Source organism: Anthonomus grandis, chromosome 4, assembly GCF_022605725.1.
Source record: "Anthonomus grandis grandis chromosome 4, icAntGran1.3, whole genome shotgun sequence".
Taxonomy (NCBI): domain Eukaryota; kingdom Metazoa; phylum Arthropoda; class Insecta; order Coleoptera; family Curculionidae; genus Anthonomus; species Anthonomus grandis.
The window spans coordinates 10607707-10620328 of record NC_065549.1 but is presented as its reverse complement, the minus strand read 5'-3'; the positions used below and the strand labels follow the sequence as shown (position 1 = coordinate 10620328).

The following is a 12622-nucleotide window of genomic DNA, read 5'->3' as shown; positions in this document are numbered from 1 at the left end:
TTAGCATATTACAAAAATACCTTGATCCTTTATTTCGAGTAAATAGGATCAAAAGCAAAAAACATTAAGTGTCTCGTGGTATTAAACTTCAATATCCGGTTAAATAAACCGCTAATTTCAATTAAATCAGACCAATTTGTGTCTTCCATATTTTTTGTGATTTTTAAATTTTTGGTCAATGTTCAAAGTCAAAATTACCATTTTTCAAAAAATTTTGCCAAAATACGTCTGTCATTTTCACTGGCATAAAAGTAAATAGATCACAAAAGATCAGAATCTCTTTACCTTTTTTTTAAGAATCTTATTTTTCTTGGACAAAACAAATGACTTGAAAAAAAAACATTACAATTATAAAAATTGAAGAATTCTCCTTGAAACAGAATATAATTTTTTTCAAGCTGTAGCAGCAATTTTTTGTCTTTTAGGCTTTGGAAATCATTTTTTTAATGTGTTTAGGCATTCTAAGTAGTTTTTCATTTAATTCTAGAAATTTGACGTCACATGACTTGAAAATAGTTTCCTATACCTTCCAGGCATTTCAAATAACTTTACATTTTATTGCAGCAAATATTTAAATAATATTTTGCCTGGAATTTTAACTAATTATTCATGGCTTTTTTCAGACTCTGTCAGGCCTTAGAACACCTTCCATTGCAGTTTTGATATTTAGCAATTAGTATTATTATTTCAACTATAAATTCATTACATGTCTTTACTTACCTCTAGAGTTGTCTGTCTAACCACAATATCACAAGTAGTGATGCGAAAAGTCCGGATTAATCGTCTGTTCAATCCAAATATCAAATTATTCCGAATCAATCCGGATATCTAAATCGTCCGGATACACGCCGCCCGTCGTCCGTTAGCCCGACGATGAAAATAATTGTTTGAGCTTGCACGAGGCTCACGAAGTTCAACGTTCCACCGGCTAAGAGAATCCTAATTAAATCGCCCGGACAAATAACCCGGCAATCGGCAACAAAGCATTTTCGTATTGATATTTTGCATCGTTTAAAATACACTTGATTTATTACATACATAATTAGCTATTTTAGTTTTAACATCATGTAGAAATCCGTAAAAACGAAATGTCTAATGGGTTGCATAATGCATATCTTATATTCGAAAAACAGCTATAAAAAACGTTTATCGGACGGCCGAGCATCGAGCCTGAAACATGACATAATTTGCCGAACGGGCGAGACATCGAGCGGATGAATTAATCTGGATGAAAAAACCGAATTTTCAATTCATCCGAATCAATACTGTCCGGATATTGAATTAATCCGGATTTTTACAACACTAATCACAAGACAAAAACTTTTTAATCTATTGTGATTTACACGTTTAAAACTAAAATAAAAAAAGTTATCCCGGTATGTGCATTTAGATGCTTTAACCTTAGATAAGTATTTTCCTATAAAATCTTCTATAAAGTCTTGAATTATAAACTCAAACTAACAGAAGGCCTTTTAAATAAAGTTTTACTTATATAAAGAAAAATTAAAAACTAGTACATTTCGTTACGACTTTATGCTAACGATTGAACCTTAATAAAATAAAAACTTCCTAGGTTTAAAATAAAATATAGTAGTAATTAGTTCACGTAGGTACATAACTCTTCTTTTTAGATTCTTCTACTAATCCTCGTTTATAATGTTCTGTAGGGTCTTTAAGGGATTCCCTTTATGTTTATTTTGACACAAATAAATAAGACCTAGCTAAGTTAAAATGTTCCATATATTTTAAAATGATAACCCATATTAAGGCTAAGATCTGCATATTTTTTAATCGTAGATCTTAGAGTTGGATTGATGATCCGTCGAGCAATATACATAATGCTTCTTTATAAAGCCCACATGCATAGATGATTTTTAAATAATTTCCAACACATATACTATAAATAATTGTTATGCCGTATCATTTTTACGTTATTAGCCAACTTTGCCAACAAAAAAGAACAAGTAAGGAAGATACTTTCCCTATTTAATAATTTTAAAAATGTTACGTAAGGTTACTGAAACAAGTCCTAAAATCTAATTAATATAGCTTTATTGAGTCACATTTATTTTTGAGAATAAATTTTATCATATAGTATGTAATATGTATAATAAACCTATTATATCCATTTTGTATCTAATTTTAATCATTGCGTTTATTTTTGGCCAACTCACATCACTTTTCTAGGGTTTTCTGTACTTATATTGAGTAATATTAAACTTAAATTAGAGAGACACAGCAATAAATAAATTGTTGTGTAGAAGTCCATACTTAGCAGAGGAGTGGAACTATAAAGGTTACGCAAGGTTGTCGTTCTCCCCACAATAAAAAGCAAAACATCTTTAAACTAATGTATTATGCATTTCGGCTATTGTTATATAGCCATAATTAGATACAGAACTATATAACATATTACCTTTGTGATGTGTTTTCTATTGTTATGTATCTGATGATGGCTATTACAATAGCCGAAATGCTTAAACATGAGTAACCTTAATTTAGAATAAAAGTGTCAGAAGGGTCCCTTTTTGTGTGTTTGTCTAAGCCAAATTTATAATTTACACTTGAAACCATAGAAACGAACAGAAAAGAAAGTTTTTATAATAAATACAAATTTTTGTACGCAATAACACCAAGCAACTATTGCTTTCTAAACTATTGTTTCAAAAAGTTGCTAAAAACAATTTTATATACATATTAGTAACAATTTACGTCATCAACTATAAAATTTTCTGAGAACTCTATTGATCTAGTATATAGGGAAACTATGACTAGGAAAATTTGGCATCATGGCAAGCTTACTGGGAAACATATATTGACAGTTTTGGCATCTCCAGTTATGCCGGAATTAGACGTCAGCATCGTCCCTGTAACTTTCTTAACTTTTTTTTCTCTAAATTTCGTTTAAACTGCGCATTTTAGTGTACCAAAAGTGGAAAAAAAATTAAATGGGATTTACAATGTACATATAAGTAATATATGTCCTTTAATTCGGTCGTCATACATATTAGACAAACTTAAAATTTCTGACAAAAAATAGAGAAAATATAAAAAAAAGTTTTTTTTTAAAATTTGAAAACAATAGGAATATTTTAAGTGTCTCCAAAATTTATCTAGTGGTAGTTTTCTTACAATCAATCGAGTTCCCTTGTATTAAAATATGTAAATCTAAAATTATCTCAAACCTAATATTTAAAACAAATTTACACCTTATAACATCTAAATGTGCAACAAACTTCAACCTAATAGTATTAAAAAAAAATTTCTTTTGCAAGTTAAACCGAATTTCCGTGCAAAATTACTATTTTACACATATATATTCCTAAAATGACTAGAAAAACTCTTTTTTGACTACAGTACTATATATTTTGATTGAACCGGATTGAATTTGACTCGATTTATTGTCCCAACTTTGCATATCCGTTAAAAAATATGTCGGCCTGCAAATCGCTTACCATATAATTGTTTATATATTTCCAATATAACTTCAGAAATTAAGCGGAACATATTATACAGCCTTTATAATAGAATAACCCTGTAGTATAATTTAACAATTTTAAAGGATCCAGCTTAAATTTGATGGAAACCTCAAAAATAAGGGCTTAGGAATGGACGAATTAGTTTCAACAAATTTTATAACAATATATAACAAAAATAAATTATAGTTTTGAGCATTCAATAATATTGGGCGCTTAAGCACTGGCTTTGAATACTTAAATGGGATATAAAAGCAAATAATTCATTTTAATCCAAAAAATTGTTAAATTTGGTTGAGCATTTTATTAGAGGCCTATAACTTTTCTCCAAATCTACAGAGTGTTCGACAAAAACTTACCTGCAAGAGATTCTGGGTGTTGAACATATTTTTTAATTATTGCAGTTTTATTAATACGAGGTTTAATGGAAAGCACAGACCTCAATTCTAAAATTTGAAATGGGACGGCTTGTATATTTTCTATTTTGAAAATCCTTGATAGAGAAATAAGTGCTTTATACGATCGCTCTATTCGAATTTTGTATCAATAAGGCGCAAATTGTTTGTGATGTTAATAAATATATTAAAGATGTCAAGGTACGTTAGTTGTCAAGTTTTGTTAATATTTGATGTATTTTGGGAAGGATAAATGGCAACTGGGGCATATTTGTCCAAAACGTCTTATCGGTGGACCCATTCGTTCTCAGATTGTTACAGAAAACCACTGACTATAACCGAGATGGAAGATCTTGCATACTGTTTAGCTGACCTTGAAGACCTTTTTGCAGACATTGGATCTGACTATCAACTAGATACATGTGCCTCTATAGCAGTGATATTGATTTAGAGGCACATGTCTAGAACTACTACAAAAGAACAAGCAAAAAAATGCGCCCCATCAGACCAAAGCCAACTATGTCAAAGGAAGATCTTGACACCGATTTCTTGAGTGATTTAAAAGTGGAGTCTAAAAATATGAGTGGTGATTAAGATCGTCGAATTGATAGCAAGAAAGGTTGGGTTTGGTTCGAAGCGTGGTCTGAAAACAGACCTTGCCTAATACTTCTTGACTTGAATCAAAGTTCTTCTATGGTTTTTTATAAATTATAGCCAAAAAGTCTTTTCAGTTTTATTGCTCAATCAACCATCGCAAGAATTTTCATATTGTATCAGAAAACTAAGAAAAAGCAAGAACAAACGGATTTCCACGAAACAGTAATGGAATCGTAGTTATGATGCCTTACAATAGGCATTCATTAATTTCTCACTTCTGATCATCAAAAAAACTAAGCAATACAACTTGTAATGGGATTGTTTCAAATTATTAATTAGCAAATTATATTTTTGGCAGATTCAAGGCATGCTAGCTTATTTTTGAATGGATAAATTATATTCTTTATGCTTAATATGTTTGGTTCAAGAAGAAATAATTGTCATGAGCTTATGCAACATTTATACTCTTATAAATATAGGATGTGAAACAGGAGCTCTTTAGTCAATTGCTACTTGTAAAATATAAATTATATTGTATTTAATAAAAATTGTTTTTGACATTTATTAAATAAAATCTATACAAAAAAGGTACTTGTTATGACTAACTGTAATCAAAACACAATCATCAAAGGTGATCGTACAAGCAGAGATGTCACTGAAGTAAAGATCAATTGCCCCGAATGTATAAACTTTTATAACCTCAATATGGGCGGAGTATGTTTGTCAGATCAGTTGACTGGCTTATATGATATTAATAGAAAAAAAAGCGATGGAAGAAGGTATTTTGCAAAATCCTTCTTACAATCGCAGTAAATTCCTGAATCATTTATAAAGAGACACACCACCTCCACAAGCTTCCTTTGTCATTTTTGGTTAATGTTTCAGAAAGTCATTGCTGTTGGAAGACCGGAGGATAAAGTGATTCGTACAACGTCATATGGTCGTTCGTCAATGTCTTCTCCCACCCTAATAAATGTAGGTGATCACTATTACCGAATCAAACTGAAACTAGACAAAGACGTAACAGATGTGCTGAATGCAAGATTCAAAAAAGCACAAGAACTATTTGTTCCATATCTTTATGCCAACAATCTTTTGCATTATACCACACCTAGAGACTTTTATATTACTTCTTTTGAAATACCTTTCTATATGTAGAATAAATATTGATTTTGCTTATCAGAAACTTTGATTATCTTTAGATTATATACTACAACCCTTTTAGCATTGGGATACATATGACCCATTAGGCTTCAAAGGGTTAAATGTATACCGGGTGCGTCAGACCATTGGACATTTTTCTGTATTTTCAATAAGCCATATTTGAGACCCGACTTAAATTCCAATTAAAATTTTGGCATTGACGGTAAAGTATTTTTCGTATACCCTGTATTAATAAAAATTAAGAACCATGTTGAAGTCAAGAAACTTTCGTATTTACATTTTTTTGAATACTCTGTAGATTCTTCTATCGGGCTCTAACAAAAAGCGCATCCTGCACAAAATGTTTACTTAAAGATTCAATTGATTGTTGGGTTACTTACCTGAAGACGGCACAAAGTAGTGCCGAAACGTTGGTTAGAAGAGCGTTGATAAGAATTATACCATTTTTTTCATCAAAAGCTTTCAAAATATCGATCAGTTTAGTTGCTTTTATACCCCATTATCCCACCCACATACACGCATATTTTCCCTATAAAATTTGTGTTCACTTAGGCCTCCTCGGGCTCCAGCAAATGCTGTGCCTCAATGTAGTTCGGAAAACTTTGCCGTAAACGTTTATTTAGTGCCGCATTGGTCGCGGCTCTTTGTTGCCGTCTTATGGCGACCAGAGTCGAAGTCATCGATAAACTTATCAAGACTAAAACTACCAGAACCCCGCTTACTGCAAAAATAAAAAATCACTTTAGGGAGCGGAATTCTTCTTTTTTTTCCTATTAATATATTTCGTAAGATTTATAAGTCGCAGTAAATAAAAATGTTGTTCAATTTATTATCTCACTTACTCAATATCAGAAAATTGGTGAGGACGACGTCAGCGGTTGCATATACGATCTGCTCGGTTGGGTTTGTGGAGCCGTTATTCGGGGTGGGATTAAGGTCCAAAATTGCACAAAATATATTAAATAAGTCGACGGTATCGAACGGGTCCACTTTTGTAGATTTTCTGATTTTTGGCCCCACCGCCATGAAGTAAGGGTGCATTTCTTTTACGGTGTAATCGTAGCCGTGGACCCCGAATTCTGAAGAGTTTGTTACTGAAAAATAACCAAATTATTTTATTTAAAGTTGCTGCTCTCAGAGTCTTGGTTGGTGGACATATATAGGGCATTCCATAACAAAACTCTCCTTATCCCTTTAAGTAATTTAGATTAGACAACCATAATAGATTAATACATAATTTTAACGTATATCACATACAGATTCACAGAAAATGATTAGGTAATAATAATTAATCAGATCTAACTAATGTTTGCTAAAACTTGACCCAGGATGCTATAAGATTCAAAAAGGTCAATGGTATGATGTTGGTTTGCTAATCTGATTGTTCTAGTGAGGAAATTATTAAGACCATAGTTAGTACAGTGGTTTGGTTAGTGAAAACTCTCAGTAGCTTTTGTTCTCAGTGGAGCATAATATTGATTTTTTTGAACTAGCTCAGAAGCTCCAGATTTCCCATGTAGGATTTTGTAAAAAGTGACAAGATGCCTTTTCTTAAGGCGCGTAGTGATGAAATGTAATTATGGGTTCACTATTTGGCTAGGTAGGGCAATTTGTGCATATATTACACCTATTTGCATGGTATAAGTATCATATATGGTTTCAATTCCCTCTAGAATTTAAAATTTTTACTGTGAAGCCTTAAAAGTTAACCAAAGTGTAACTAATGGTGGGTGATAAACTTTCTTTGGTAAATATTTTTGGCTTTTTTCTATGGTGTCATACTTCCTCACTAAATAAATAATTTGACTTTGATGCCTTGCAAGTTAACAAAAGTGGTAAAAAACATCTTGAATGAAAAATGTGCAAATCATATAGATGCAAAATGAGTAAAACTTAAACAAAACACAATGGGTAGAGAAAGAGTACCAAAAAGCATGGCAAATTGTCCCAAAAAAAATGTTCTACCTTGGGGGGGCAATATTAAGTTTGCTATGGTCACTGGGGAACAAGTAGGTAAGAATAGCAATTAAGCAATTAAAACCAAAGAAAAGTGTTGGTAGGGACAACATTTCTTGCTACATCTATAAAGTGTTGTGTAGATTTTCTTGTTAAACCTTTGGCTCACATATTTTCAGTGTCTGTGCAAAATAATATTTTTATAAATAAGTCAAAAAGTGCTGTAAAAAATTATAGGGCCATAAGTGTTCTTAATTCATTGGCTCAAATCTGCGAAAATTTGCTTTGAAACAAAATAAAAACGCTTATGACCCCATCTATATGTAAGGAGCAACATGGTTTTGTCGGTTATAAGTCTGTGTGCCTTTACAGATCAAATTTCACAAGCACTGGATCATAAACAACAGTTAGATCTAATTTTCACAGAATTTGCCAAAACCTCTTTGTCACTGCGAGGTAAATATATCGAATTGCACCACCACCTGCAGAGTGTTTCTCAATGGATGTCTTCAAACAAAATGGGTTTTTCTCGAAAATGGTAATTCCTAGCGTTATTGACCAAGAGGTACTTTTTTACGTAAAAACCCTTAAATTTTTAAAATTTAAAGAAAAAAAAACAAAAACTTTGCACACAATTTTTTTTTAGGTATTTTTTTAGGCTCACCCCCTAAATGATACGCACCTGACTATATAATGAAAATTATGAAATGACAACTAAATTCAGCATATCAAAATTGGGAGAATACCAAAATTTAAAATTTTTATATTTACCCGTTTCGAAAATAAGTGGAAAAAACCATCTTTAGGTGCCCCCTTTAAAAAGGGCGTAGCTCCCTTGGGGCGCGTTTGCCGATATATGTTTATAGGAAAAAGTGAGGTTATTTTTGACCAAAGAATACAGGGTTCGCGTTTCGTCCACTAATTTTACACCCTGTATAATGAGTGTTATTTGATAGAATTGATAAATACAGACAAGAGTTCCTTATATTGATCTAAGGTTAACAATGCAGGGAGATTTTTGTGTTAACTTGTGCGGCTGTTCTTACTTTACTTTAATGTTAAAAACATGTAATACTTTAGCACTGCAAAATGGTTTAGAACAATTCTCTAACATTGATTATGCCTTGTATAATTTATATATTATTTTGTAGATTTTAGTTAGTCTATCATTATCATTATCCCTTACATGTAAGTACCTTTACATGTTTGTAAGATGTTGAATAAATAAATAAATAAGGAAAAAGTTTTTTAGTTTAATACTGTTAGACTAAGAGCAAAATAAAAACAGGACAATATAAACCTTAACTATTGACATTTTATTCTACTTACAAGTGAAATTATACTTCTTAGCATATTGTGGAGCAGCAATGATCAAATCATCTAAAGCATATCCCACATCAGCCATGACCAATATAGGGGGAGCCCTCCTATTCCCTTTATAGTGCCATCTTTCAGGGAAATCTGACTTGTTAAACACTTGAAAATGTTTATTAATTTTCGATGCTGCCTTTAATGATTCATAAATTTTATTGTGATGTCCTTCATGAGGTATAATTTGAATAGCAGGGCTCGCTCCTGCCCAGTCATATGTCCCATTAGTCAAAAACTTAGTTATATTTATAAAATGTGGAGGAGTTACTGTGGTCATACCGTGATCACTCACATGTATCACATTTACATGGTCAGTGAGCTTATGCACCTTTAGTTGTTCCTACAAATAAAGTTTAGGTATAAATGAGGAACTTGGGCTTTATTTAGAAATGAATGTTTACATGTAAATAGCCAGTAATATTGTCCAATTTATGAATTAAATCTTTGACAATTTCTGAGTTAGGCCCAAAGGCATGCCCATGGGTGTCTGGTTCTTCAAAGTATAACATGACCAGGTTGGCAGGTTTCTTTGGGTCTGTAATCCATTCAATTGCCTAATAATGAAAGGAAGACATTTAAGCATAGGTTTTTTTTGAAAGTTAGTAGAAAAAGCAGTAAAAAATTAGATTTTAAAATTAAATCACTATCAATAATGCCAAAAGGCATAAGATAAAAAAGCATTGAACCTAGAAGCAAAAACTAAAAAAAAAATAGATTTTAAGTTATGTCAGTTCCTATACATTTAATAATTATGTCAATTCTGCAAATAAATTTAAAAAAATGTTGAAAATGAATGAAATGATGATGAATTGAAATGTTGTGAAATCATTTCCCCTAATATTTACATGCTCTTTAAAATCGTAAAAAACTTCCTACACATAAAAGCAAAATATCTCTGTTATTAAGTAATTCTCATGTATAATTATGGTTTACTTATTTAAGTCTTCTTACTTACATGATCAACTCTTTTATGCCAGTCATATCCCATTTCAAATGGTAAAGCCCATGTGATATTTTTGCCTTGATATGGAAAAATTGCTCCAGGCCACATAACACTAGCCGAATACCTTTCATCTCCTCTATCTTCATTCAACCTCTTAAAAAAAAACACAATTTTAACATTCTAAATGAGAAAAACCTGTGAAACCTACCCATATGGGCACAATCTTCTCATTGTAATGGTACATATCATAGCCCATCCTGACAATTTGCTTTAGTTGGGGGTCATAAAAGCTATTCCCAATCACCCCATGGGTTTCAGCATATAAACCTGTGGCTATTGAGTGATGATTCGGGAATGTTTTTGTCGGAAAGACATTGGTAAGGTAATCGGCGTACGTCCCTTTATGCCTTATTAGTTCCATATAGGGTAGTTGTTCAGTTTCAAAGAAGTTATACCTGAAAGCATCATAGGACACCACAATTAAAATCGGGTGTTTGGAAATGGAGAGGACAGGTGAAATTAGGCAAGGGAACAGCCAAGAGTACACCGCTATAATATATTTTAGAGAGAGCATCGTGACATGTAGGGTGTTAGTTGTTATTAGGGCTTCTCTTGACTGAAAAATACGTCTAAGATTTCTTATTTATTTCTTCATTTTTCAAGGGTAAACGGACGTCAATCGATATCAGCTGATTTTGGCAGAATTTTTTTTTAGGTGTAACCTTGACCCCGTTATAGCCCCTTTCACGCGGTTTATTTGATTAGGTTGTGGTTGTCCCTACTTATTGTTGTTGACTCTCCTTGGGGTCATAAAAAATATTCCCCATTAGCCCATGGATTCATTACATTGTTAGATGCTATTAGGTTTGTTTTCTTCCTAATTTTCAAGAGCCTGAGTATCAGCTGATTAGGAGGAAAATTTTTTGAATGTTGACCCCATTTTAGCCCTTTTCTAGCGGTTTGTTTCGGTTGACAGACTAGAACTTTGACTTGAAGAGATTTGACACTTCTCACCTTACCAGGTATAACCGTTCGAATGCTTGAATGTCTCTTGATAGTGATTCTATTTAAATTTAGTCTATTGCCTTGTGAATTTTTCTTGCTTCTGTAGTTTTTTTTAATAATGATTTTATACAAATAAATTGCTATAATAATTCAAATAAACTGTCACTTATAACTTCTTCTAGCTCGATGTCACGTAAAAAACTAACCGGAATTGACTTGCGCGAGATTAAGAACGCAGAATCATATTTTGAGATATAACCTCGAGATTATTAGAGTTTTTTTTTTCTTTTTATTATTTCGTTTATCTTGAATCGCTGTAGGTTGTATGCGTCGGGAAATATGTGAGGCGGAAGCCCGTTCCACAAAGAAGATGTTCTCCAGATGAATGAGTCCCGATACAGCGACGTCCTTGGGGTAGGCAGGTGGACTCGATGTTGATTAGCCGCAACTGCTAGACGCGTCCATCTTGCCGGAACAGCCCTGGGTGGAATCAGGCCTGCCAGCTCAGAGGAGCACTTACCGTGATAATAACGGTACAATAAACAGAGATCGGCCATCTTTCTCCTGTGCTCCAGACTATCCAGACAGCTTTGTCAGTTCTGGTTTGTCGATAAGACGAATAGCTCTCTTCTGTATAGAATCTAGCAGCTTTAAACTATGCTTGGGTGCAGAGCTCCAGACATACGAGCAATACTCGAGGGAAGGGCGTATTTGAGCCTTATAAAGAGTCAGCAGCTGTTCTGATGTATACAGTTTTTTCGTTTTGAAAAGCACTCCGAGTTTTTTGGAAGCCGCCCTGGCGACCTCGGCAACGTGGTCATGCCAGGACACACTGTTGGTGACCTCGACTCCTAGAAGATGTAAAGATGATTTCATTGGCAATGTTTTCCCTGCCATAATCAGCTCCGGGCCACCAAGGTTAGTCTTCATCGTAAATACTGCAGCCTGCGTTTTTTTAGCGTTAAAATTGACCAAATTGTTATCGCCCCACTCCAAGATTGCTCTAATATCGTTGTCGGTTGAAGCTACTTGTTGCTGCCTAAGATTCTGAGAACTTGCGGCTGTCGTTGGTTTTGAGGACTTAAATGTGGAAATAAGTGTGCTATCCGTCCGCAAAGCTGTAGATTGGGTTGACAGTGGTTCCTAGCAAATCGTTGATATATACCAAGAAAAGGGTGGGGGATAGAATGCATCCTTGAGGGACTCCAGCGTTAATGTTAAATTTGTCGGAGAGGTATCCATCGACGGCTACTTGGATTGTTCGTTGTTCAAGAAAACTTTTGATCCAATTCAATAATGAGTTTTGTATGCCGATTGAGGAGAGCTTGGTTAGTAGTCCCTCATGCCACACTCTGTCAAATGCCTTGGAAATGTCAAGAGCGACTGAGCGGGACTCGCCGTGCTTCTCCATGGCCTCCGTCCACAAGTGTGTGACGTAGGCCAGAAGATCGCCGGTGGATCTAAGCTTTCGGAAGCCGTATTGATGATCGCTGATTGATCCAGATGATTCCAGATATCTTAACAGTTGTTGGTTGACTGCTTTCTCCATAATCTTCGATATTACTGGAACTCGTGCAATCGGGTGGTAGTTGGAGGGCATCGTCTTCTTAACTTTTTTGGGTACAGCTTGCACTCGAGCAGTTTTCCAGCTTGTTGGAAATTGGCCCTGCTTATAACAGTCTACATAAGGGAGGAGTCAATTCGTCTGCACAACC

At 33.7% G+C, this 12622-nt stretch overlaps 1 protein-coding gene across 1 annotated transcript; it reads right to left on the bottom strand.

Moving 5' to 3' along the window:
* Nucleotides 1-2035: 2035 nt before the first annotated feature.
* Nucleotides 2036-10658, bottom strand: LOC126735297 (ectonucleotide pyrophosphatase/phosphodiesterase family member 5-like). Its single transcript, XM_050439242.1, has 6 exons — nucleotides 10111-10658; nucleotides 9915-10055; nucleotides 9361-9513; nucleotides 8918-9299; nucleotides 6475-6726; nucleotides 2036-6353 (listed from the first exon to the last, which is right to left on the bottom strand). Exons 1-6 carry the CDS (start codon nucleotides 10474-10476, stop codon nucleotides 6181-6183), a joined length of 1467 nt encoding a protein of 488 aa, XP_050295199.1. The 5' UTR covers nucleotides 10477-10658; the 3' UTR covers nucleotides 2036-6180.
* Nucleotides 10659-12622: the final 1964 nt, after the last annotated feature.

Excerpts from the sequence above, each read along its gene's own strand:
- LOC126735297 (XM_050439242.1), bottom strand. The coding sequence starts at position 10,476 with ATGCTCTCTCTAAAATATATTATAGCGGTGTACTCTTGGCTGTTCCCT. Across the intron at positions 10,056-10,110 it reads AGAAGATTGTGCCCATATGG|AGGTTGAATGAAGATAGAGG; the intron begins GTAGGTTTCACA and ends TTTTTTTTTAAG. Across the intron at positions 6,727-8,917 it reads TAAGAAGTATAATTTCACTT|TAACAAACTCTTCAGAATTC; the intron begins GTAAGTAGAATA and ends GTTATTTTTCAG.